The sequence below is a fragment of the Neocloeon triangulifer genome, unplaced genomic scaffold, assembly GCF_031216515.1.
Source record: "Neocloeon triangulifer isolate White Clay Creek 2 clone unplaced genomic scaffold, ASM3121651v1 ptg000014l, whole genome shotgun sequence".
Classification (NCBI taxonomy): Eukaryota; Metazoa; Arthropoda; class Insecta; order Ephemeroptera; family Baetidae; genus Neocloeon; species Neocloeon triangulifer.
This window is the reverse complement of record NW_026775556.1, coordinates 4,675,251-4,699,702: the sequence shown is the minus strand read 5'-3', so window position 1 is coordinate 4,699,702 and position 24,452 is coordinate 4,675,251. Positions and strand designations below refer to the sequence as shown.

The following is a 24,452-nucleotide window of genomic DNA, read 5'->3' as shown; positions in this document are numbered from 1 at the left end:
AAGCCAAAACTGTTGTTTTATTTGAATTTTATCCTTTAAAATGTAGAAATAATGCAAAAAAAACTTTTAGTCCCTTACCAAGTTAAAATTAGAACAATTTTTATTTCAAAATAAATTCAGATTTTTTTACCATATCAACTTGAATAAAAAATATATATGCTTTTTGAGTGCATTTAAGTGTATTAATTTTTAATACTTAACCAAAAGTAATGGCAAAATTAATCCCTGCTGCAAGCTTTTTTCAACTGCGGCCAGCAAATTGCTCTCTGGGTCGTCGCGTGCCGGCGAGCACGTTTGCACAAGATGAAATAATGCAAGATCAAAGAGCGAGGTGTCAATACCCCGTGACATTTAGCCGCGCGGCCAACACAACATCCTCCCTTATTATCAAACATATTAGGGCTAACTAATTCTGGGGTCGGCGGCTTTTAATGAGCGCTGCGAGCGACGAGTGACGCGCGGCTACGCAGAGCAGAATGAACATTCAGACATTTGAAAAGAGAGGAAAGAACGCATAAAACGCTGCTCTAATTAGTTTTATGCCCCAAACCCATTGTTCTGCTGTACTTTGAGAGTCAAAGGCGAATGCTTTTGTCGCTTCCCTCTCCATTAAGGACAGAATCACTCTAGCTCTCACTGGAAAGAATTTAAAAAAAAGCCACATTTTGTTCTTATTTTTTAAAACTTTTGATATTCAGAAAATAATGTTAGGCAAAACAAATGGTGCACAGACTCAATTTAAGAATAATTTATTAAATAAGGAAAAAGAAAGAATGATTGATTGTGAGAGGTGCTTTAAAGATTGAACTTAAAGGTGGCAATGAGTTTGCCCTCATCTTCTGGTTTTTTCTTATCTTCACTGCATCCGACCCATACGTGCTTGTTGCGCATTCCCACACAGGCGTACCATTTTTTGCAGAAAGGGCAGGCGGCCTCCATCCTGTGCTGGGGCATGCGCGACCTCTTGTTCCAAAACTTGCACAGCAGACACTGCACATCATCGTCATACGGATCTTCTTCTACAAATGAGTAATCGACAAACTTCTTCATTCCCAGGTCAGCAAAGACAGGAGGTTTTTCATCTGAGACAGCTTTTGGTTCGATGGCTTCTGCTGGGACCATTGGAGGTGGAGGCACTTCTTTTGTTATGCTTCTCGTCACCCTCTGATTTTCTTCAGGTGGGTTCTTCTGGTAAATTTTTACATATGCATGGTGTGTCTTAAGGTGTCTCTCAAGTTCAGCTTTACCAATAAAGCAATAGTTGCAGCCCATGGAACATTTGAAGTAGTGCTCAGGGTGGATTTTCTTCACATGCTTTTTCACTGCCTTCATATTAATGTGCTTGGAGCTGCAGTGAGGGCAGGTGAACATTCCTTTATCATCTATTATCTCGTTGTTGTGTTTGTTGTTGATGTGTAGGACCAGATTTTCAGGAATCGTAAAAGAACGTTTGCATTTCTCCACAGGGCACTGAATGAAATGGAGCGGATGCTTCTGTTTTGAGTGGCTCAGGGTCTGCTTGGAACTATTGAACTCTGCGTCACAGTAATTACACTTGAAAGTATGTCCTTTTTTGAAGGACACATTCCCAGTGCTCTCCTAAAAGTATAAATTTTTAGGTTGATATTATGAGTAAATCTACAAAGTGGTTTTAAACGTTTACCTTATCATTAACTTCAGGGTCAACGACCGTTGGTTCGGTCTCGATGATTTGGACTGGAGCTGTATTATTTACATTTGTATCCACCAACTTGACCTTCAGCCAGCTGAGGGTTGATTTCTGTTTAGCAGGTGGTCCTTGTCTTTTCTTTTTCTTAGGAGCATCAACATTGTCAGGTTGAGTTGAGGCTGAAGGGTCATTTGGCTCAAACTTTGGGGTGACCTCGGCAGACATTTTTGTAGGCCGTCCTCTCTTTCTGTTTGGGGTCTGCTGGACATCAGGTTCAGGTGGAGCTGGAAGGTCCTCCACCGGCTCAACCTCAGGTGACAGTCTTTTTATTTCCACCACTGGTTCTAATCTAGAGGTCGAATCTGAAGACAAAAAAAGTAGAACCGTGTTATTATTATTTTTATCAGAGATTATCACTTACCAATTAGTTCAGACTCTTTGCTTTGTTGGGGCCACCAAATCAGATCATAACTTCCTTTAGTGTGTTTGTGGTAAAAACTGCGGAAGTAAAAGTAATTTTTTTGGTTAAAACACATATATACAAAAAAGATCATTGCTTATACCGTGCATCTTCAATGCAATTTTTGCAGCACCAGCTCAAGGAGATTGTATCTTGATAGAAAGGTGAGCCAATATTCAGATTCCACCATTTGGATAGTCTTTCTTTGTTGGCTTTGGATAAGGGAATGCCATCGCCGATGCCAAGCAAGAATTGGCGACAAAAGTAACACTTTTGGACAAAGGCTGCAGACACATTTTCATCCATGTCATCCATGATTTCACCTCAAGTTAGTTGCAAAAGCATCTGGAAACAAACAAAAATTATTTTTCTTTTATTTTGGTTGCCCAATGAATAAATTGCAGTTGACAAGAGTACGCTTCCATGTGACACAATACATATGTGAGACAATTATTGATAGATTGTGAGGTAAGAAAAGATTTTAGCTAAATTTTTGTAGAATGTTATGAATATGGACATAAATAATATAAATTATTCCTACATGCTTACGCAGCTTACGAAATACATGCAATATAAAAAAAGTGAAATTTTGTAAACAGAATCCGCTGATGGCAAAAACAAGAAAAATTTAGTTATCATAATTATGTATTTCTGATCGTAGAAATGGCAGCTCAGTTATGTTATGAGCGGTCAAGAGAACAAGAAATGTATTTGCTCCAGAACTGCTTAGAATGATTGATTAATGAAAGAGTTGTTTGACTTTCTCATTAAAGTTGAAATTCGGTAATTAACCACCCACCTGCAGAAAATGGTGATAATTATGTATGTAATAATCTCCGATAATCTCTTCCTTCCAATCTTCGACTGCGTTTGACCGTTGACGGCTTTTCTTGAGCTTTGATTATGCTAGTTTGACGTGAGGCAACACGAAAGACCGGCCAAAGGGAGGTGATGTAACAAGAAATAAATAAAATAAAGTTTCCATAAACTCGCAAGGAGCGGAGTGTGGGGTGGGGAGTATGCATGGGGCGGGCATCAAGCATCGTTGACATCGTTCAAACACGTTTATTATGGTACTTCATGTACATCCATATCATAATTTGGGATGGACATTCTTGAGACTTGATTCTTTCAGTTTCAGTGAATTCAGTGTTGATTTCGCCGCAGGTTTTGTGATGGTGATCGTTGTGCTACTCGCGAAATGTTATTGAGAATTGTTGTGTTTGTGCGTGGATCGAAACATTGGGAAATGTGCAGAATTCCGCCAGCCTTAACCTTTGATCAACGTGCACTGGCAGGTCAAAGGCTCAACGTTTTTTAGCGTCTTTTCCCACGAGTTTTAAGCTTAAGGCCGTATTCGGATCATAGAAGACCATGATATGGATGACCCAGGCTGCAATCAACAAATCGGTGAGTACCTTTTGAAAATGATAAACAAAAAATACACGCGAACGTATAACGAATAATTAGGAAATTATTGTTCTACATACTTCACCCAATTTATCCAATTTATTAAAGTCGATTGAACGCTTTTGGAATAATTTCTTTATATTTCATCTAGATACATAATTTATAAAAATGAAAGTTTTCCCTTAAAAATATATAATAATTGTACTAATTTTTTTGTTTGGTCTTTCTATGCCATATTGTGCCTTTTTATTTTAAATCTTAGTTCATGGTCATAACATCAAGGAAACTATGATAATTGCTAAGAATTTAAAAAATTTAAAATAGTAACATAGAAACTATCAAATCTGATATAATGAACATGTTGGAATTAAAGAGCATGCATCTATAATTTTATTTTAGGTTAATTCTAATTTAATTTAATGAAAACAATTTATAATTTATTGATTATGAGATTTTTCTCAATTATAGAGATAATTAAATTTTAAAAGTTTTAATTAATAAACGAGCAAAACCAACTATATAAATATGAATTTTTTTTTAAAATCATTGCCACAATATAAAGCGTTAAATGATGTTGATAAGGCATAAAATAGTTGGATCAGAGCAACTTCTCATTCCATAACTCATCTTTTTATTACTCTCGATTTCATCTGCGCGCAGAAGGGAAAAGTGATTTTTACGACTTTCATACATAGCAACGTGACCCCCGCGATGCCCGCGATTATTGTTCGCGACAAAATGCGCTTCTTTGAAAGCTGCTGCCGATCGAGAGGGGTTGAATGCAAGGATAAGTTTATAGAAAATAAAGCAAAGGATGAGAATCAAACGGGGCATTTTGCGGCAGCTGCCGAATCGAAGACACACGCCGGCCTCCCTTGGGCTGGTGAGAAAAAAAAATCGCGCGAATAAAATATATATCTCGCAAGTCCCCCATGGATGCACGTCTCGCTCTCGCTGCTGCTTTTACGTCCCATGCCACGCATTCCAATTAAAATTAACGCGACGGTAAAAAACTCCAGCGGCTGCCGTCGAGGAAGCGAACGAGCCTCGGCAGCTGAGTGAGCGAGGAATCTAGGTATGGAACTGCTTTTCTTGCTCTTCTCTCGCCACAGAATCTATATTTGTCCTGCTCTCTCTGCCGTCTCGTGTCCTCGCCGTCGAATGAGACAGACACAAGATGCACCTCCATTTGTGATGTCGTCCACATCAGTTAATGAACCCGCCTGACACGGTCGCCTAATTAAAGCCGAAAATCACATCACGACGGCCACCAATTTAATGCTCCTGGGAAGTTTTGAAACTAGAAAAGAACTTTAATTTGCAGACCGACGAGTTCAAATATGGATATATTTTTATATTTCGTTTAAAGCTTAAATAATTTAATAAAAATAGTCAAGATTTAAATTACTCAACTGTTTAATTTTGTCTTTATGAGCATTTAAGGAAATTGGATGTAGCGTTGCAATTAAAGAATTTTCATAGCAATTCCAGAAGTTTATATTGAGCTCAATAATGTATTATATTTTGAATTATTTAATCTACACTCTAATTATAAATTAATTTTAGCATATAAATTTAAGCTTGGCCTTTTTTGTGGGAATATTATACAAATTTAATTTGTAAATAAACCTCAAAAAGTTTAATTTTTTTACCTTGTTATATTTTTAAAATAAAATCTCAAAAATTTAATTGAGAAAAAAACAATGGATTTTCGTTGTTTGAATTCAAGTTAAATTCTTGAACCAAGAATAACAAAACAAAATTTGTGAATAGTTGACTCAATCATGTTTCAATTCGATTTTAAAATAACTAATTAATGCATTTTTCGTAAACCATTCTATATTCTTGCCATTTTCGGACTCCAGTTGGTTTCCGGCGTCTTCCTATTGCCTTTTAAAATTTTTTTATTTATAAGAAGCGCACACTCAATCTGATCTTCTCTGCTCTTTCTCCGATTTTTATTTGCTTCAGATGAGATCGCGTCTTGGCCGTACAGATGCTGAAAGCGAGATAGGGGGCTTTACCCGCGCTACGTTTCCCTTAATGGTGACTCTGCTGCTGTCATTAAAGTTAACTAGGTATATATCTCGGTGCATATAATTCCGTTGTTCGCGGGTGGTATGCAATCATGCCAGCACGCGCGAGAGAGAACCACGAGACGAGACGCGAACAAGAAATCTCCATCACCTTTACACGAGTTCTTCAAATCTTAACTCCGTTTTGCACGCAGTCTGCTTTTTTAAATTTTTTTTTATCTATATTGACAAATATTGATATTTAAATTTATAAATTTAAAAGAAAATAAAAAGTTAACACATATATACAGAATAAAAAAGTCTTAAAGAAATTACCGTTGCATTTCTTATATATTGTTAATTTGTTTAAAATTTCGTGAATTTAACAATAGGCTAAAAATGTAAAAGTGAAAAGGAATCGCAATTGCTTCAACTAATGTACAAAATTAATGTGAATTAAAATTTTCTTAAAATAATAGACAAATTGTAATGGTGGTTGATAAGTAAATATTAAAACAAAAATTAACGTACTCTTGCAGAACTACCACATATATATTCGCCATCAGCAAACAGTAAATTTAATGAAAGCCTACATTTTAAAAGAATATCTTGCTTTCAGCGTCCAAAACTTTATCGTGGAAGATTCAATATAAATTTGTTTTTTCACTTGTTCATGTTGTTGAAATTATATATATAAGAAAAGAGAAATTCATAAAATTTTTGGTTTTTATTAAATCATCAAATTTTCACACATATTTCTTCGCTTGTAATTGAAGTTCGACTTTTTAGCGGCACCTATGTGTGGTTGTGTCATTTTCTCGTTCAGGTGAGAAGAAGCGGTTTTTTTCGTCCAGCAGCCACATGCATGCTAATCTAAGTAAGTAGACGCGGCGATGACGACGTCGACGTGTTCTTGATGGCGCGGGCGGCCACAAAGTAGCAATGCGTTATCACTTATTCATAGATATCGACCCCCAGCTGGCAAGCCGGCGACGAGAAGGGTCTCTCACGCCAACCAGCCGCAGAGCCGCGTGCGAGTTAGTTTGCGTATTGACAAACACATTATGAATCCATCAGAAAGAGCTAGGACAGCCCAAGTTGATATTGAATATTGGATGCATGCACATTATTTGCTATACATAATTCTGCTCTTGCAAGGGTTGCTCGCAAATATGGGGCGGCGTCGTATTAAAATTATTAAGGTTTTGACGTGGATTGACGTTATCGTAATATAAATTTACGTAAGTGAAAGAGGTCAAAATTTATATGAATAATTAAAATTTGATTTTATAATTTGCAATTGATGAATGAAGCAAAAAATAAAAATAAATAACAGAATTTTCAATTGAATCAACCAGCAAAACTAAAACAAATTATTTAGACTAAAAATTTATAATAATAAGAATTATTAAACTTATAAACTTTTACTTCTATGAATTTATATGACAAATGCAATGCATGTCCAGTGCATGTCTTAAATTAAAGTATCCTTAGAGAGATCTAAATGCAAAAGCAGTTCTCGTCAGTCATCACTTTATGTAATATGTATAATAATATGTATTTCTTGCTTATGCATAATTATCCATTACTAATCTCAATTAATTACCAAAAAAATTCATTTAGTGAATAAGTAATTTCCTCTAGAAATAAACAAAGCATCATTTTCTTTTTTAATGCCCTTTGAACCTCAATTTAATTTTTACTCTTTGAATAAATGAATAAAATTTGAAACTTTTTAAATTCTCTTTAAATAAGTTAAAGATTTATTGAGCGTTTTTTTCTTCTTCAAATTTTCAAGCTAAACCCACTTGAAAAATACATTTAAAATGGCAAATAAATTGAGCTTCTAAATAAATGTGCCTGAAATTGTCACATGAAAAACCTTGATTGTAAAAAATATGCTCAAGGTGAGACTGACAATTTGTCGCGCGGATTTCGTTTGCTAAGCCATCAGAATCTGTCTCTGCCTGTTGGGATAAGCAGAGGCAGCAAAGCGTAATTGCGCCCAATCAAAAGAAAAGTGTGCAAAAGCAGCGGGCCATTGCCAAATTGCGTTCACGTGTGACGACAAAACCCTTGAAAACGTGCATTTGTATAATGGCAGGAGGGTGTGGGTGGGTGGCGCGCGTTCCTTCGCTGCCCACACGCTCTCCGACAGTGAAAGACACTCGCAGCAATTCTTGGCTCAGTCTTCGCCGTGTCTCTTCGAGCACTTCAATTTTTTACCTCTGCGGCTCAAAAATTTACGCCGAGAGAAAAGAAATGTCTATTTTTGGAATTGAAATCATCTCATCAAATTAAAAACAAAAAAAATGCCATTTTTAAAGTGGAGTGACTTGTGAAATTTTTCACATGAAAAACGTTTTGAAAAAATTAAGACAAATTTTATAATTCAATTTATTTTTCACTAATAAACAAGCATTTAATTAGTTGGGAGTAAAAAGAGGAAATAAATATAAAATAATAATGTATTGATAAAAAATCTGAAAAAAAAAACTTGCCTTTAAGAAATGTTAAATAACATATTTAAATTTTTACCAAAAAATATTAATAGAATTTAAACTAAGACGTTGAAACAGATTTTTAGAAAAGTAAACATAGACAAGTCAGCTGAAAATAAAAATTAAGAACTGCCCAGTTGATAAAAAAACCTCCACTCATTATATCCAATGTAAATCGACTTTGAAATAAGCAGCGACGCGGTTGAAAAACCGAAGATGTATTTGGCCCCGACGCATTCAAAACAGAGTGTGTCACGAAAACACACAATTCTTTTTTCTCCTCGCCGCCTTTAGCCCTTTGCCGAAACTGCTCATCTGCTACTAAGTATCCGACGAGTACTTGAGTAAAAATAATAACCTGGTCGCCAAGAATTTCTAAAGAGCCAACTTTGCTAAACTTAAACACATTTGGCCCGCTCAACTTTTTTCTCCCGTGGTGTTCACAAAAAATCTGCAAGAGATACCCCCTGAAGTGTGAGCGACAATGAGCGTGCGGGGGTGCAGCGTTGGAGGGGTTGTCGGGGGCTGCGCGCGAATGATGAATCGAGGCAGGTGCGGGACACGAGCGCGCTCGAGTTTATTCGAGCAGGCAACATGTACACCAAGTTGGAAAAAAGGCACATATGTGTGCGCTTTGAAGTCTATATTTCAGTTCATTATAAGAGAGACATGCTAAAAGCCACTCGGAATGCGCCTACTTGTCCTTTATGAAGGATTGATTAGCCTTTTTGCCGCACGTTTGTTTAGAAATCCCCTCAGGTTTTTCTTTCGGCCTCTAATTAATCCTCCCTACTTAAGATTTCATCTCAAATTGTTTGTCTTCGTTCTTCACAAAGAGGATCAGTCTGATGGTAGAAATAGAATTTATAAGTAGGCTCATGATATAACTGCAAGGCTGTTTCCTTAAAATGTAATGAATTTTTAAAAAAATTACAAAATTTATCGAAGATATCACTATTTTTGTTAAATACACCAAATCTTCATCTATTTTTTTTCTATAACCATTGGAAATGTTTTTCAAATCATGTATCGTTTTGTACACCAGTAAACTAAATTTGCAAATAATTGTAATGTTGTGTTTCATAGTTATTTTAAGCAAACAAGTTTTAATCTTAGAATCTTGTATATTTTGTCTTAAATCATGAATTAAACAAACAAATCATTGCTAAATTTATATAATATTCTGATTTTACGTTAAGTACAAAAAATATTATTAGCATCATTTCTGAAACCAGCATAAAAATCAGATTTAAAATTAACATTGAATTTCAATTACACAGCCAGCAAACAAAAGTGTTAACAAATGCAAAGTCTTTGATAAAAGCAAGAAATTTAGTAGAGACCAAAGGGAAATAAAATAACTAGAACCACTGCCCAGGACAAATGTTGGAATCATTTAAGTCCGAGCCAGAAATAACCTGGGCAGGAACCTCTAGCATGTGGTCGAATTGACCATCGCGGGCGTTGTTGCCCTCGGGCGCCTTGAAAGCGTAAATGCTGATGAAGTTTCGGATGATGTCTGCGTTGGCCCAGGACATGGACAGTTTGGCGCCCCACGCTACCAACACAATCGGACGATCCTCCTCCATCAGGGTGTACGGGGTGATAATGTGGCGACGGATGCAGCCGGTTAGAATTTTTCGAACTCGGTTCACTTCCACTGCGTGCGCGCATGGGTGGTAAAGCATCACAACTGCACCATGCTGAAAATTTGAATTATAGTTTTATTCTCTAATTTCAAAAGAATAAAAGAGATGGATTCAAAATTGAACATAATAGAGATTCTTCTAAAATATTCACAGATTAATTAATTCAGCATTTTACTTTTTAAAATTGTATAATGAAAAATTTGAGTTATTTCTTTAATTTGGCATTAAAATACGTACAAACTCACTCTAAATACATAAAAAAAATCAAATACTTGGAATCATATAAATCAATTTGAATGACATTGGATAGTAAAATTGAATATTGATATTTCCATCGAAAACATTAAATTTGTTAATTTGAAAACTTTTTTAAGTTAATTGTAACCATAATTATATCAATCTCACCTCCAAATTGTGAAGCCACCGCTGTTTTGGCAAGAATTTGTATTCACCATACCTAGGCCACAGGGGTCGATGTGTTCCGCTGAAAAAGGAATTTAATTTTTACTTATTTATAAAAAAAAAAATTAACTTACTAGGTTGGGATATTTTTGCTGTAGTCAATTCGATAATCCATACAAAGATGAGCAGCCTGTTGATAAAATGAAAATTGATCATTATTGTTAAACCAAAATTAAAAAGTACTTTATAAGCTGGAGGAATTAAGTCCTCTTCCAATTCTGCCGGATATTTGTAGTTTGGCTCATATCGGTGAAGTGGATTGTAACAAGTGAAGTTGATCGGAGACTGGTCCCAGTCAATTGTGATATTGGTCTATAAAAATGCAATTAAAAGTAAGCTTTTTCCCAACCAAGTCCTTTCTACCTTTCCGTCATCACAGTCCTTGTCCGGTCTGCCCATGGAGTCTGACCGAAGGTAGGACAGGTCGATTTCCTTGTAGTTTGGCGAGAATTGACTTTTTAACTGGCCACCTTCGGCTACTTGGGCCTGATGGAACTTTTGGGTTGTTTGTTCTGGTAGCCATCGGCCAGTCCATGGCTCTTCAGATGTTGAAGGCTTTTTCCTAATGGCAGTTTAATGAACATAATTATTAAAAGAAGTTATTTTTTTTTAAATAAAATAAAAAAAGCCTAAATTAATAAAAATGATACTGACGTGCTGGTTCTCTCGGGCATCCACCTGCCCGTCCACGCCTCTTCCGTAGTAGAGGAGGACAGCTGAGATCTTCAATAAAATAAAAAGCATGCCAAAAATGAAAACAAAAGTGGCAAATAGAAATGCAGTGTTTTTAAATAAACCTTTTGATCAGTTTCCCAAATTTGGTCTCGAAGCTTGCCCAGCCGGAGTCCCCATTATTTTCCTCGAGATCTTCCTCTTCTGTCAAGACTCCGACGGCCTCCGTCGACCAGGGACAGATAAATTTGAAAAATAACAAGCAAATCAAGAGATGCTTCATTGCTCTGCTGGAATTAAGAAAAAATAACATGAGTTTGACAGCTCGTCAAAACAATAAAGTTTTGCTCTTCTAGTTTTTAATGTAAAACATTGTCGGCTAAATTATAATTTTTCCAAACCAGTTTAATTTAAAGATGATAAAAATCGGTGTCCATTGATATTTTCTTTTCAAAATTACTTAGTTTGGGGTTTATATCTTGCCACAAAAACAGCTTCAGAGAAACCAGGTGTTGATCCAGCCCTGTTGTGACGTAGCAAAGAAAATTACAATTTTCGACCCAAAGAGCGGGACTAGAGACATCTCAAATCCGGCCGGGGAACTAAGCAACTCTCGATTATTAATTTACCATAATTTGTCAGTTTGCTCGCTCAGTCGCTCACCTTGTAAATAAAAAATATTTGAACAATTAAAATTAATTAAGATTGGTTGAAATATTATTGAATTGTCAAAGCGATAAAGAAAAAATTCAGGAAAATTTTTACAAATTTATAAATAAAATAAAAACAGTGGTATTTTTAATTTATAAATTTAGTTGTAAAAATAAAAAACCAGGGAAAATTTTTTTTATTAATTTAAATTTTATATATATTATATCGTTGTTAATACTTGTATAATTGTGTATACTTAAAATAAGTTTTTATCCACAAATAAACTTTTGTAATCTCTTCCTTTTCCAAGGGATAATTGTAATAATGAGCGATTATTTAAATTTCTCAGTAGAAGGCATAAAATAGTCTTGATATTTAACAAAAAATAAAATTGTATTGGTTGCAGCAGGTTTTTAGTGCTTTAGATGAAAAGTGAATTTAAGAGCCTCATATTAATTTTCTTTTAAATCTAAAACAAAAAACATGAATTTATTATAGAAAATATTTGAAATTATATCTTTTTGAGGTTGCATGATTTCTTTTTTATTAATGAAATTTGTAGTGAATTTATTTTTATTTGAGTTTTTACAAATCACTGATTGAGATCAGTTTCACATTCCGACGCACAAGTCAGTGTTGTTGTGAATGAGATTAAGTGAGAGGTTCAAAGAAGGCTCGATCAGAGAAACATCAAACTGGCCTTCTCTAAATTCATTATTCTCGATTGCGTTGTGTGCGTGATCTTGGATGAATTTCACTGCGCCCTCCTTGTCCAAATGCGACATGTAACGCCGACATCCATAAGCAATCAATGCAAGAGGCTTTAAAATGGGAAATATATAAAATGCCATAAAAATGGTTTCAATATTATACAGTTTTTGCGGGCAAAAGATTGTGGGCAGTAATGATGTGCCTTGAATTGCACTTTTTCACTATCTGACGAAGTTTTTCAACTTCAGAAGAATATGCACATGGGTGGTACAGCATCACGATTCCTCCATGCTGTCAAATTTAAGCATTAGATTTATAAAATTAAATACATTTTAAGTTATTCCACAAAATAATGTTTTGAAAATAAGAAATAATTTTTACCTCAAGATTGTGCAGCCACCTTTGCGGGGGAAGAAATCTGTATTCTCCATACACTGCCCACAAAGGTCTGTGATTTCCACTTTGCAAAAGAAAACCAGCTGATAAATTATACAATCCAGCCTATTTTACTTATCAAGAGTGTAATAAAAATGTTATGTCAGACGCAGTTCCCGATTTTATGGTTTTATTGTGAAATAAATATTTATTTATCGATAACTTACTAAACGGGCTCTGAGTCATTGTAGCTAATCGGCACGTTCATGCATTTATGTTTGAACTGCAAATTGCTTTGATAAAATTCTGCCAACCGAAACGCTTCAAAATTCACTCACTCTCTTTTTCTCAAAGCATTCTTCAACTGGAGCGGCGGCTAGGACGGGATAAGGGTTTTTCTCGTAGCATGTGTAGTTCACTTTACTTTGGTCCCAGTCTACATGGAGATTCTAAATTTTTTTAAAGTTTTGAAAAAAAAGAAGTCAATTTTTGAAGGTAAATAATAAATATAAAAGTTGAGTCACAAAAAGAAACTGAATTTTATGCAAGTTAATAATTAGCCAGAACAACTTCCAAAATATATAGATTTAATTTTTAAATTAGATTATATTTGAAACAGTTCAATAATATTATTTATTTTGTACGCTTTTTTCAAAAGAAAATTATCGTGGAAAATATGAGGGAGGATCTCCTTATTTTTTTTCTAAAAATTATAAATTATTAGTTAGAGAGTATCATATTTCCAATCTCTATGTGCAAAGTTTAATGAATCTTGCTGAAGCTGAACCTTAAATTTTTGTGTAGGACTGTATATTATAAAAAAATGAGAGGCTGACCTTTCGACCATTGTCACAGTTTTCGGCGGACACTCCCATTCTTATTTTTCTCTCCTTGGGTCTGAAGAAAGTTTGGAATTATACAAATTATTTTTTTCCTTCTAACCGCGTTGATTTTAACTTGATAAGAATGTTTTTGTGCAACTAAATTTAAAAAACATAGTGTTGTCATCAGTTTAATTTATTTTATTTTAAAGAACAAGTAAATGTTTGCTGAAAATCTTAAGATTGCTTAACGTTCTAATTTAATACAATCTATTTTAATATAATAATATTAATTAATAAAATATAATAAACCAGATCAAAAAATCATTTTATTATTTATTTTGTAATCCAGATTATTCACTCAATATTTTAAATTAGTGCCATTAAATTATTTAAATTATAAATTTTTGCGTTTAAAATATCAAGATGATTAAAGTGATTGCTGCTTTGTCCACAAATTTTCTTTCTCTAAATCAATTTTTTTCAATAATTGTATGTATAAACAATGTAATTATACAGCAGTGGTCTAAGAAGCAACAATAATAACATTATTATATAATCAGCTGATATATTTTTTTTTCACTAATTAAATAATTATTGCACGAAATAAAATGATTCAAAATACCTGCAAATTACCGGTACCAAAACAAATGCGAAAATCAAGTTTTTCAAAAACATTGTAAATGTTTTGTGAGGAAGGCCCTTCTGCGTTTTTTGAAAATGAGGTCGTGCTTTTCTCGAGCAAATGCAAGCTTGGAAAGTTGCGGGCAGCGCTGGGCATGATAAAAAGGGCATAAAACATGGTAAAAAGTGATAAAACCCAATAAAATGAGTCACCCGCGAGAGATAATGACGTTTGAGCACCGCGGCAACAGGTGGGGGAATGGCGCGGCTCAAACTGCTCGGCGCTCACCTAGCTCACTGTGTGCGCTGCACTTGGCCAGTGATAACAGGGCCCTTGCTCAGTTCGCGGTGTTCACTACCATCCGAGTGTGTGACTGTCGGTCGCGCACGTAAACACGCCCGCGGCCTGATTTTCCTTCTCGTTCTTCCTCCGCTCGAGCTTAATATGCGGCGATCGTTTTGTGTCACGCGGCCAGCCTATTTCGCTCCTTGCTGATACACTTTTCGCAAACACACCGAAAGCCACTGGAAAACACTATGGTCCGAGATAGACTCAAAGCGCTGCAAGCCGTAAGTCCTTCAAAGTCTCCTAATCATTAAATAATGATAACAAAAATAGTTTCTCGTTATTAGTCAAGGCTGCTCTTTGTATATGAAATTGGTTGTTCCTCCCTTAAATTAAAATGATTTCTCTTCCATAAAAAATTTATATTCAAAATAAAAGTACAGATAATGTCAGATCTTATAAAAATTATTATTATTAAATATTAATAGCTTCATGTGCGTCATTTTTTTTTTTATTCTTTAATTATATATTTCCTTAACCAAAGCGTTTTGAATAAAAGTAAATTAAAAAGGTTCCAATAATTGCTCTCTTTTTACAATAAGGAGAATGAATGGCTTGAACTGCAAAAATATTTTTGCAACGGGTTATATTTACTCTATAAAGGATTTAATAAATTTTAATAAAATTAACTTTCCATTTCCATTTACAAAATTCAAAATTAAATCAAATTTTATATACTATGATATTCAAGATGCTATAATTTTGATATCTAAAATACATAATATTATGTTTCTAAACTTTTTATGTACTGATATTAACATATGGCAATTAAGTTCCAAATAAAATTCCACATTGTTTTTATAAGATCAAGAAATTTGAACAATATTTTTTCTTTTAAACGTGATCTTAAGTTCTCCAAAAATTTTAATCCGACTTTATACTTTCTTTTAACGTCAGAAATATATGGAGGGAGAAAATGCATTTATGAGTTGATTCAAAATTTAAAATTGGATCAATTTTTCTTACTTGATAAAATTAATGAATATTAATTGTATTCTTATTGCTTTTAATTGATAGTCCATCACGCAATTTCTATTGGCAGCGTGTTAATAAGAAAAATTCATTTTGAAAAGACATAAATTATTTCTATTTTTAAATGCTTTGAGGGCATTGAGATTTCTGATTGAATCTTTAAGATATTTTAATTTGATTTCGTTTACAAATAATTAGCCCTTTTCTTGCAATGCAGCCTCAGATTTCCACGTTGAATAATTAATTTTTTGTTAAAATAATTTAAATACTTGTATTATTGAAATAAATAATATTCACATAATTCTTTACAATTTTCCAACCAAAGCAATTATTGTTGCCCTAGTTTGATACAGTTTGATAAATAAACCCACACAAAAAAACATCAAAACAGTTCAGTTCTCCGTCAGTCGTCAGACAAAACGAATTATTTCCAGCACAGATTCATCTTTCCACTGTGAACAATCCATTTTTACGAACTACTTTTTTCCAAACTGCCGTATAACGAGTCAGTCTGTCTGTCTCTTTATATACGTTGTGTGTGTAATTGAGAGCCAATTTGCTCGTCACGTGCAGAACATCGAAAAACCGAAATAACCATCTCTTCTCTCTGGTTCGATTCGGGGAAGCACGCACGGTGCGCGCATCTCATCTCACACAAGACGGCTTCTCTTTTTTTCGCTCTCTCATATTTTTTTTCCGCCGACTGCGTCCAATTTCAAGAGCGTTACTCAATTCCGTCTTTGCTCGCGTTTTTGTCACAATCCAATGCATTTCCATTGCACACTGTAAACATACTCATTCTGCTGGCGAGTTTCACCTGGAAATATTCACGCCTGGCAAGCAGTGCAGGCGTTACGTCACTCAAAAGTGTCTCAATTTTCTCTTCCATTAGCTTGACTGTCAAAGTACAGTGTTGAAGGGCGTACGAAAAATGTAAATAAGCACAGACGTTTTTACAAAATTATGAAAAAAATTGTATTAAAAAGTTTGGTTAGCATAATTGTAACTTTTTCCTCTTTTTTAAATTTAAATATATTTCTTATTTTTTTCAATCCAGAAAATATAAGCAAGCTGCTTCCATAAAAGTAAGATTCTCCACAGATTTACATTAAAGAAGAGGAGATGAAATATCAATTTTGAACAACAATCACACTTAAAAATTACGATAATAATTTTCAATTTTAAAATGAAATATTAAAACCACAGTTGACTTGATTGAGCTGCGATTTTTTTGCAATGTGCACAAATATATTAATATTGCAAGTGATTGCAAGTAAAAAGAAAATAATCCCCTTGTATAACTATGATGTGAAAATAAAGAATGAAACGAAATTTTACAAAATTAATTTTAGAGGTTGAAATCCCCAAAGCTTACATATTTTCAGCTTGGACGAAATTAAGAGAGTAGAAATACTAATATTACGATCGATACGTCCATATTTTTGTAGCCAAATAAACAACGCGTTTATACTCGTTTATATTAACTGTGTCATTAATCAATTTGTGTGAATTCTCCATTATATATCACTTTTTTTATAATTGTTTACCTTAAATACTTCCAATACTTCAATAATCTAAACACAGTTAAGTTAATTTCGTTTTTTTTTTAATTGAAAATTTAAACAATATATTCATTTTTATCTAATGAAACTGCATTGTTTTGCGATGAATAACGATTTAAGGCGATGAAGACTGTGTTGGAGAGACTTGGCGCAGAGAGCACAATGGAAAGTCTCGTTTTTCTTCAGATAAGATTAGATTATGGTCGCTCACATTCGACACTGTGACTAACTTCTCTAGTGCGGCTCTCTGCTGAATTCTCTCTCTTGTTTAATTATTAGTCACCGTGGAGTGTAAATAACAAATTGTATGCTCAAGTGCACCACGCGTGACATTTTCTTCAAATTGACGACAATGCTCACGTGCGCGCTCTTTATCTCCTCTCGTTACAACAGAGACAATTATGTGCTTGGAATTTTAACCCAAATCCTTTGTTCGACACAAGACAACATGTTTGCTTCCATAACATATTAAAATTTGTTTTCAGTTTAAACTAAACGCCTTTATGATGATTTCTCAACTTTAATTCAAAGCTCACCCCTGACGCATTTAAGCGATTAAAATCTTATCAACAGAGGCTTTAAGAAATATTGAAGACGGACAAAATTTCAACATAGCAAAGTTGTAAAAAAAGATTTTTACATTAATAAATTTCTATTTTAAATTATGTTATAGTAATTTTAAATCTCTTTTTTTAATTTTGTTTGGTTTTTTAATATTTTAATTTTATTATTAATATTATTTATTTTGTAGCAAAATATATGTAAAATAGAAGATTAGATCGGATTCTATTTTGGGTAAAAAAAAACAATTTCTTTCCTTCTGGCGTGGCTATATTAATTATAGATATAAGTTGAGTATTACAACCTTCAATATTATGTTGAAAGTTTATTGCAATATTCCTATACTCATCTTACATGTGTTCTGTTTTATGTAATTCTTCATATTATACAATTATGTTTTTGTCATATAAAATCGAAAACAACGACGAATGATTAATGTAACAAATTCAGTGAGAGGGGTCGACTTGAATTAATCCAAGGCTGACAAACGCCGCGCCTCGTCGGTTTATGTAATTAATTCTGGCCGTACGCAATCAGACCGAATTTCTCTGTTGACTCGAAATCAAGTTCATTATCGAGCAATACTCGTCAAGGTGTACGCACCAGGAAAATAATAATAAATGGACGAGCTGCAGAGCAGGTGAATTATCCTTCCCGCATGGCCACCGACTCGCAAGGCCGTCCAACATGGAAATAACCAACGCACACACACGCGCCGCATTCATTAAAATACAAATGTGAAAAAAGAACCAAAAGAACTCAAGCCTTTGTGTAACAATTTTAGTGACGATTTTCTCGGCCGAGGGCTAATTTTGTGCTTCATGCGTTTCAAATTCTAACCTAAAAATGCCCCCCATGTGCTAAAGAGAGACTTGGACAATGGAATTTTACCAATTTCAAAAAGTAAACAGGAAGTTATTTTGTACTGCACACTTCCTCTCAGCATTTCAGAAGTTCTTGAATTTTTATTTATTTTTTCAACGGTGCAGACATTTTTTGTTGCCGTAAAAAGTTCACTTCTGTGACTTTTGTAGTAAAATCAATTTTATTTTGAATTAAAATCTGCCATGTTCCTTCACTGTTTCCTTTGGCACAAAGTTGTAAGTGTTTTCAGTTAGTATATTTTCGTTTTATTCATTTTTTACGATTTCCACCTTAAAATCCCTGGTAGGTGTCGTCGGTCATTTATAAACTTACATCAGTTTCACTCTAATAAAAAAATTAAAACAAATTATTCTCTTTATTTTACCACTTATTTTATTCATCTACAATGGCCATTTTTTTAATATAACATTGCACGTATGCAAACTTCATCCTTTGGCAACATATTGAGTTGAAAAAAATTAATTTTTCTTGTCGGAATTAAAATTGTGTTTATTGAAAGAGAAGTGGCAAGTTGCTAAAATAATAACATATTTTTCAATGAAAACCAAAACGATTAGTTCAAATTTATTTTTAATATGCGAATTATGAATTTCACTCAAGAATTTAAGGGTTAGCGTAGTGGCAGGTGTAATTCAGGAAATTCCCGGTGAAACATTAATAAAAATTATTTGAACCTGTTCATTCCTCTATTGCCACTGACGTTGGCGTAAAGTTCACTGTCAGGCTCCATCACATCCCGCGGAACGTCGTAGATGTTGGCATCGTCCATGATTTCGCCATTACTGTCAGCATTCTTAGTGTACCGGACCTTCTGACAGTTTTCATAATGGTTGGTTCTCTTCTTCACGCCTCCATCCTCCTTGTTTTCAAAGATTTCGTACTGGTCCTCGATGTTGGTGCGTTGATAAATTCGGTAACCCAGGATGCAGAGGATGAATCCTGCGGCTATGGTCATGACCAGGTTTATGCCCAGGACGGCCGCGAAGTACCAACTCGAGCAGTTCGATTCCTCGAGCTTGATTGAGTAAAATGAAAATCCTTGAAGGTTTTAATTAATAATTTGTAATTTAACTTTAATTGCAACTCGTATGAACAACCAGAATTTCAATAATTTTTCCTTTAGACTGAATGAAATTATTTTGGAAATTTGAATTTTAAAAGGAAAATCTTAGCTTTTGAATTTTTTCATAACCTCCTTGAAAAATCTGAATAGAATTAAATAATCCCCTTGCTGTAGAAAATAATTATGTTTTTGTTTGGTAAATACCAAGGTCCGCTCGTCAGAAAATTTTGATTGTTGTCGAGCTCTCTGATTGGGTACAATTTTGCTTGTACCCAATCAGAGAGCTCAAACAACAATCAAATCATTTTTCATTGTTGCTGATGCGCGGACCTTGGTAAATACTACGAAATAATTTCACTTTTAAGCAGAAACATTTCTTACCATGGGTGCTTGGCTAATTTCTACCCCAGACATTGTTCCGTGGCCACTCCTTGATTACAGTGAAAGTCTGTAATTTTAAACCAGGAACGAGTTGGCAGAAATTTGTTGGAAAATACGCAGCAACAGGCTTTATCAATTCACAGAAATCTACTAAACCTATATACTTCAAATCACCTCTTCCGTTCCGAAAATGAATAATCCAAAGTTTAATTTTTTATTTTCTTTGTTCACATTTCCTTCATTCATTAAGCGTTACATCACAAAAAATCTTGAATACTTGAAATCAGACAATTAATGATGGACTGCATTAATTTCTCCATTTTTAATTAAAAAAATTCATCAAATTTCTACACGTTTACGTTTTTTGCTAATAGTAAGTCGATGGTTGGTATGCCGTAAGTTTTATCAGCACGACTTTTCCATTTATACAGCGAGAGCTGCACTCACGACACAATAACCATTCTTGTGATATAATCAAGCTGAAAGGGAGAAAGTAACTTAACGCCTGGAACTAATAGCGCTCGCTCTTTGCGAACAACGTATCTAATATGTGTATTTATTTTGGTCCCACAATATAATAATAGAGTGCGTATTATACAAAGAGCATTTCCTTGCACGACCCTCGGAGTATTTAAAAGTAATCGGAGCGCCCTGACTAACACTAACGCACGCTGGTGTCACGTTTTGACTCATTGTTAATGCGATTGGCAGACGCGCGATGAACTGGAGGCTGCGGGGGAGCTGCCTGAGGTCACCGACCCGTACGTCTACGAGCAGCACATCGACATCGATGAGGACGAGGAAAATGAAGACAGTCTGCACAAGTTCTTCCTCAAGGTGAGACCTTGGCCGAAATTAGAACACAAAAGCGATAAAACAAATCGCTATAATCGCCGCGGTTCCTCAAACCTTGAAGGCGCCCTCGCTATTTATTTTTCGCTCGCACTACTTTTTCTTGGCGGTTTCTACCAGCAAAGTTAGACAACAACTTATTGCAAAGCTGAATAAATATTATGGTTTTTTTCCTAAGAAATGGGAAGAAAATTATTATCAAGCATTATTTATATATATATTTTTTTTTTTGTTATCCAACAGAAGCTGGAAATTAATTTATATTTTTGCTGACCTACATTTGAATGTAAAAATTTTGAATTTTCTTTTTTCTTAACGGTGTATATTTGAAGTCAGTTTATTGTGGACGAGTTGTGGTAAATTATTATATATTCCCTTGATAATTATTAATTTTAACTTTCAAACTGTTTTCGAATTTTAAAAGGAGACACTTAAAAACGTATGTATTGTACTATCGACCAACATGTTGCAAAATATTACAGTACGCAGTTAAAAATAATTTTCTTTCAAATTGCTCCAAAAAATTTCTTCAAAATAACAATTTTTTAAATTTAAATTTCCTGTTTTGCAAGATCAAGACTTATATAGTGACTAAAATGCTTTTATGTCATGTTATTTTAAATCATTTAGATTGTTGTCATAAAAATGTGTAAAATCATGAAATGAGTTAAAAAGCATTACTTTTTTATTTCAAAAATACTTTTTGTGCATTGAAATAACATTATCTTCACTTAATTTTTATAAATAGATTTAAGCGTCATTGTTTAATTTAATATGTTTAATTACTACAACAAAAAGATGGTGAATAAATAAATTATGAAATTTATCTCTTTCAAAGGCACAAACCGTGCGATCATGGATTGAAACAGCCGAGAATCACACAAAAGAAATGCGCCGTCTGCAAAGCACAATCCTCTCGTCGCCAAGGCCGGACGAGCGTAAGGCTACCCTGATTTGGCAATAAATTCTCGTCAATTTTTAACAAACTCTTTTTTGTTATGAAGTGGCAAAAACGGAGCTGGAGGATAGAATGGCCGCAATCAAAATGACTTCGAACCAAATTCGAGTTGCACTGAAAGGTTATTTTTTGCAGAAAATTGTAATCTTGTTCAGTGAATGATCGTAATATTTGTTGATCAGAGTTGGCCGAGAGCGTCGCAAGGGCAGAGGTGAAAGCGAACGGTCGACCCTCGGCGACATTGCGAATCAGGAAGACGCAGTACCAGGCGCTGTCCAGGGTTTTCTCCGATACCTTGATCGCTTACAATACATCCCAGCTCAAATACAGAGAGGATTGCAAGGAACGCATCCGCAGACAATTGCGAATTGGTAAAAAAAAAAAAAAAATCAGCAAATTTGAAAAATAGAGAAATTTTATATTATTTAAATCTTTAAAAACCGTTCCTTTAGGAATAAAATTTTAAGTTAATTATTCTGAAGCCCCTGATTTGTTTTATTATTATTTTAATTTTTTTTTTTGACTAAACAAAATTACATTAAAAAAATTATTGCAGCAAACAGGGAGACAACTGACGATGAGCTGGAAAAAATGCTTGAGAATGGCGACGTTGCGGTTTTCACAGGCGACGTGAGTTTTGCCATTTCCTCCTTGTGAACTAATGGGAAAATTTGTATTGGATAAATTTCACATATACTTTACAGATTGTAGTTCAGACGCAGGAAGCAAGGCAAGCTCTGGCGGATGTTGAGGCGCGCCACAAAGAGATTATGAAACTCGAGAAAAACATCATGGAATTGCGTGACCTTTTCATTGAAATGGCTTCGCTCGTGGCTACCCAGGTCATTAAAATTTATGTTCTTGACCGTGATTAATTATCTAGCTCCTGCAAAGAACGGACGTGATAAAAGCGCCGATTAATTGTTTAAATTAAAGATGCTCACTTATTTAACCTTATTTTTTTACGATAGCGCTTAAATGCTCGATGAAATAAAATTCATATTTTTAAAATAATACACAAATTTTTTTTAATCAAAGTCTTATTTTGAAAAAAAAAACAAGTTTTCATATTTTTTTAATTCCCATCAATTACGAATAACACAATAAAAAAATTACATGCTTAATGCCCATTATAACAAATTTGAAATTTGATAATGAAACATTTTCACAATCAGCGTTTTTTTGCATAAATACGCCTGTTTTTACTTCAAGAAATGTAAATAAAGTATCAAAAAATTTATTCTAACTAATAATTAACTTTTTTAAACTTTGCAGGGTGATATGATTGACAGAATAGAAACACATGTATTAAGTGCAGGCGAGGCGGTTTCCGAAGCAGCAAAGCAAACGAAAAAAGCTGTTGTTTACAGAAGCAAAGCCAGGAAGGTAATTTATATAAATTTTTGATATGAATATGGAATAAAATTATTCTATTAATGTTTTAGAAAAAGATCATCATAATAGCAGTGCTGATTGTGATACTCATCATAGTGGCCCTAATTATCGTGTTCAGTGTTGTGCCAATGCCGTCAAGCAAAGGAAGCACCAGCAGTACGAGTAATTGCGGCGCCTCTGGGTGCTCCACACTTTCAGCCACAACCCTACGGCCAGTTCGGAGCTAATTGTGTATGTTAAAGTGGCAACTTATGTGAATTGTGGTTCCTAATCTAGTCAATAAGTTTGCGTTCAACGAACTTTTTCATTTATAATAATTTTATTTTTTCAAGATAATTAGACAAAGAAAATTGTTTAAAAAATTAAATAAAACAAAATATTTGTGTGGAATTCCTTACATATTTTTTTTAACTCATATCAGTGCAGAGATTAATTGCGATGACAAAATAGCACTCAAGCAGCAGGATGAAGATCATGGTGCGGTGTGATTTGATGATAGGATATTTGGTGATGTAGGGTTGGCTTTTTCTCAAGTCAACCTGGATATTCGTCAGGAAAAATGCACTTTTTGCCAACGTTGGCGATGTTCCAAAACTTCTGACGTCTTCACGACGAGGAAGACGAATTTTCAGACGAGTCGCTTGAGGAATTGCTTTCTGACGATGAACTGCTTGATGAAGAGCTTGATGCCGAGTCTCTGCATCGGAAACACCGGCAAGAAATAGACGGTGGAGAATCGGATGAATCGCTGTTGAGTCTTTGTCTGCAGAGCAAGTAGCTCCAGTCGGCGATGCAACCTTTTGAGGAAGAGTCTGACGAAGAGGAAGAATCTGAAGAAGAGGTTGAGCTGCAGCTTCTGGACGAGGAGGAAGAATCTGAAGAGTAGGATGAACTGAAGCTTCTGGACGAGGAAGAAGAATCAGAAGAATAGGATGAGCTGCAGCTTCTGGACGAGGGGGGTCCACATCTGCAGCTTTCTGACGAAGAGCTAGATAATGAAGAAGAGGATGAGTCGCTGTTTGAGCTGCTGCTGCTGCCGGAATCTGATGAACTGTCCGAGTTGGCGATTGGTGGGCCAAAGCAGAAAGGTGGTGGGAAGTTATGACCTGCTTGTACGACGGTCGCAAGGAGAATGAGCGAGCAGACGATTTTATAGCGGGACATCTCAAACTTTCTGAAACAGATTTTTTGAAAACTTATTAAATAAAATATTTCCTAGTGGATCTGAAATTTTTAAGCTAGTTGAATAAAAAATAAATTAATTTAACCTGCAAAAACTTTCTGGCTTCTGAGCAGACTTGCGATGAAAAAACAAAGCCAGTAATATACCAGCATTTTGAATGAACTATTTAAATCTAATGTTTTCTTTCATTTAAAATTGAATAAAGCAAAAAATAAAGAAAGATTTTCCGGAGTACTTACTATAAGAAACGTTTGAAGAGAACGAAACATTGGTA

At 34.5% G+C, this 24,452-nt stretch overlaps 6 protein-coding genes across 11 annotated transcripts; 1 reads left to right on the top strand and 5 right to left on the bottom strand.

The window, feature by feature from the left end:
- Nucleotides 1-733: 733 nt before the first annotated feature.
- On the bottom strand, nt 734-3,086 carry LOC132200597 (GDNF-inducible zinc finger protein 1-like). The gene is made up of 5 exons (XM_059626192.1): nt 2,929-3,086; nt 2,233-2,474; nt 2,091-2,167; nt 1,664-2,031; nt 734-1,599 (listed from the first exon to the last, which is right to left on the bottom strand). Exons 2-5 carry the CDS (start codon nt 2,442-2,444, stop codon nt 796-798), a joined length of 1,461 nt encoding a protein of 486 aa, XP_059482175.1. The 5' UTR covers nt 2,445-2,474; nt 2,929-3,086; the 3' UTR covers nt 734-795.
- A 181-nt stretch (nt 3,087-3,267) lies between these two features.
- On the top strand, nt 3,268-23,385 carry LOC132200599 (syntaxin-1A-like). Of its 2 annotated transcripts, none has more exons than XM_059626193.1 (9): nt 3,268-3,539; nt 20,502-20,627; nt 21,481-21,580; nt 21,647-21,721; nt 21,783-21,971; nt 22,157-22,230; nt 22,305-22,442; nt 22,876-22,986; nt 23,046-23,385. In XM_059626193.1, the coding sequence occupies exons 1-9, from the start codon at nt 3,504-3,506 to the stop codon at nt 23,220-23,222; spliced, it is 1,026 nt and encodes a 341-aa protein (XP_059482176.1). In that variant the 5' UTR covers nt 3,268-3,503; the 3' UTR covers nt 23,223-23,385. The 2 variants fall into 2 exon arrangements, with proteins under 2 accessions (XP_059482176.1, XP_059482177.1); XM_059626194.1 differs by lacking the exon at nt 3,268-3,539 and adding an exon at nt 14,307-14,590.
- On the bottom strand, nt 9,160-11,398 carry LOC132200209 (uncharacterized). 3 transcript variants are annotated; one of them, XM_059625487.1, is made up of 8 exons: nt 11,299-11,398; nt 10,964-11,128; nt 10,821-10,889; nt 10,530-10,728; nt 10,350-10,478; nt 10,241-10,296; nt 10,110-10,188; nt 9,160-9,758 (listed from the first exon to the last, which is right to left on the bottom strand). In XM_059625487.1, the coding sequence occupies exons 2-8, from the start codon at nt 11,119-11,121 to the stop codon at nt 9,417-9,419; spliced, it is 1,032 nt and encodes a 343-aa protein (XP_059481470.1). In that variant the 5' UTR covers nt 11,122-11,128; nt 11,299-11,398; the 3' UTR covers nt 9,160-9,416. The 3 variants fall into 3 exon arrangements, with proteins under 3 accessions (XP_059481470.1, XP_059481468.1, XP_059481469.1); XM_059625485.1 differs by having other exon boundaries at nt 11,240-11,390; XM_059625486.1 differs by having other exon boundaries at nt 10,964-11,125; nt 11,240-11,385.
- Nucleotides 11,788-14,586, bottom strand: LOC132200601 (uncharacterized). Of its 3 annotated transcripts, XM_059626198.1 has the most exons (8): nt 14,234-14,583; nt 14,022-14,169; nt 13,412-13,472; nt 12,914-13,024; nt 12,803-12,858; nt 12,582-12,660; nt 12,363-12,491; nt 11,789-12,310 (listed from the first exon to the last, which is right to left on the bottom strand). In XM_059626198.1, exons 2-8 carry the CDS (start codon nt 14,072-14,074, stop codon nt 12,101-12,103), a joined length of 699 nt encoding a protein of 232 aa, XP_059482181.1. In that variant the 5' UTR covers nt 14,075-14,169; nt 14,234-14,583; the 3' UTR covers nt 11,789-12,100. The 3 variants fall into 3 exon arrangements, with proteins under 3 accessions (XP_059482182.1, XP_059482181.1, XP_059482179.1); XM_059626199.1 differs by lacking the exon at nt 14,022-14,169 and having other exon boundaries at nt 11,788-12,310; nt 14,310-14,586; XM_059626196.1 differs by having other exon boundaries at nt 14,022-14,288.
- Nucleotides 18,685-19,860, bottom strand: LOC132200536 (uncharacterized). The gene is made up of 2 exons (XM_059626058.1): nt 19,791-19,860; nt 18,685-19,361 (listed from the first exon to the last, which is right to left on the bottom strand). Exons 1-2 carry the CDS (start codon nt 19,821-19,823, stop codon nt 19,011-19,013), a joined length of 384 nt encoding a protein of 127 aa, XP_059482041.1. The 5' UTR covers nt 19,824-19,860; the 3' UTR covers nt 18,685-19,010.
- On the bottom strand, nt 23,302-24,411 carry LOC132200600 (uncharacterized). Its single transcript, XM_059626195.1, has 2 exons — nt 24,264-24,411; nt 23,302-24,169 (listed from the first exon to the last, which is right to left on the bottom strand). Exons 1-2 carry the CDS (start codon nt 24,328-24,330, stop codon nt 23,403-23,405), a joined length of 834 nt encoding a protein of 277 aa, XP_059482178.1. The 5' UTR covers nt 24,331-24,411; the 3' UTR covers nt 23,302-23,402.
- Nucleotides 24,412-24,452: the final 41 nt, after the last annotated feature.

Excerpts from the sequence above, each read along its gene's own strand:
- LOC132200536 (XM_059626058.1), bottom strand. The coding sequence starts at position 19,823 with ATGTCTGGGGTAGAAATTAGCCAAGCACCCATG. Across the intron at positions 19,362-19,790 it reads AAATTAGCCAAGCACCCATG|CTCGAGGAATCGAACTGCTC; the intron begins GTAAGAAATGTT and ends TACTCAATCAAG.
- LOC132200597 (XM_059626192.1), bottom strand. The coding sequence starts at position 2,444 with ATGGATGACATGGATGAAAATGTGTCTGCAGCCTTTGTCCAAAAGTGT. Across the intron at positions 2,168-2,232 it reads AATTGCATTGAAGATGCACG|TTTTTACCACAAACACACTA; the intron begins GTATAAGCAATG and ends TTACTTCCGCAG. Across the intron at positions 1,600-1,663 it reads ACCCTGAAGTTAATGATAAG|GAGAGCACTGGGAATGTGTC; the intron begins GTAAACGTTTAA and ends TTATACTTTTAG.
- LOC132200600 (XM_059626195.1), bottom strand. The coding sequence starts at position 24,330 with ATGCTGGTATATTACTGGCTTTGTTTTTTCATCGCAAGTCTGCTCAGA. Across the intron at positions 24,170-24,263 it reads AAGCCAGAAAGTTTTTGCAG|AAAGTTTGAGATGTCCCGCT; the intron begins GTTAAATTAATT and ends AATCTGTTTCAG.
- LOC132200209 (XM_059625487.1), bottom strand. The coding sequence starts at position 11,121 with ATGAAGCATCTCTTGATTTGCTTGTTATTTTTCAAATTTATCTGTCCC. Across the intron at positions 10,729-10,820 it reads ATGCCCGAGAGAACCAGCAC|GAAAAAGCCTTCAACATCTG; the intron begins GTCAGTATCATT and ends AACTGCCATTAG. Across the intron at positions 10,297-10,349 it reads TAATTCCTCCAGCTTATAAA|GCTGCTCATCTTTGTATGGA; the intron begins GTACTTTTTAAT and ends TTTTATCAACAG.
- LOC132200601 (XM_059626196.1), bottom strand. The coding sequence starts at position 14,191 with ATGCCCTTTTTATCATGCCCAGCGCTGCCCGCAACTTTCCAAGCTTGC. Across the intron at positions 12,661-12,802 it reads AATGACTCAGAGCCCGTTTA|TGGAAATCACAGACCTTTGT; the intron begins GTAAGTTATCGA and ends TCTTTTGCAAAG. Across the intron at positions 12,492-12,581 it reads GGTGGCTGCACAATCTTGAG|CATGGAGGAATCGTGATGCT; the intron begins GTAAAAATTATT and ends TAAATTTGACAG.
- LOC132200599 (XM_059626193.1), top strand. The coding sequence starts at position 3,504 with ATGATATGGATGACCCAGGCTGCAATCAACAAATCG. Across the intron at positions 20,628-21,480 it reads TGCACAAGTTCTTCCTCAAG|GCACAAACCGTGCGATCATG; the intron begins GTGAGACCTTGG and ends TCTCTTTCAAAG. Across the intron at positions 21,972-22,156 it reads CCGCAGACAATTGCGAATTG|CAAACAGGGAGACAACTGAC; the intron begins GTAAAAAAAAAA and ends AAATTATTGCAG.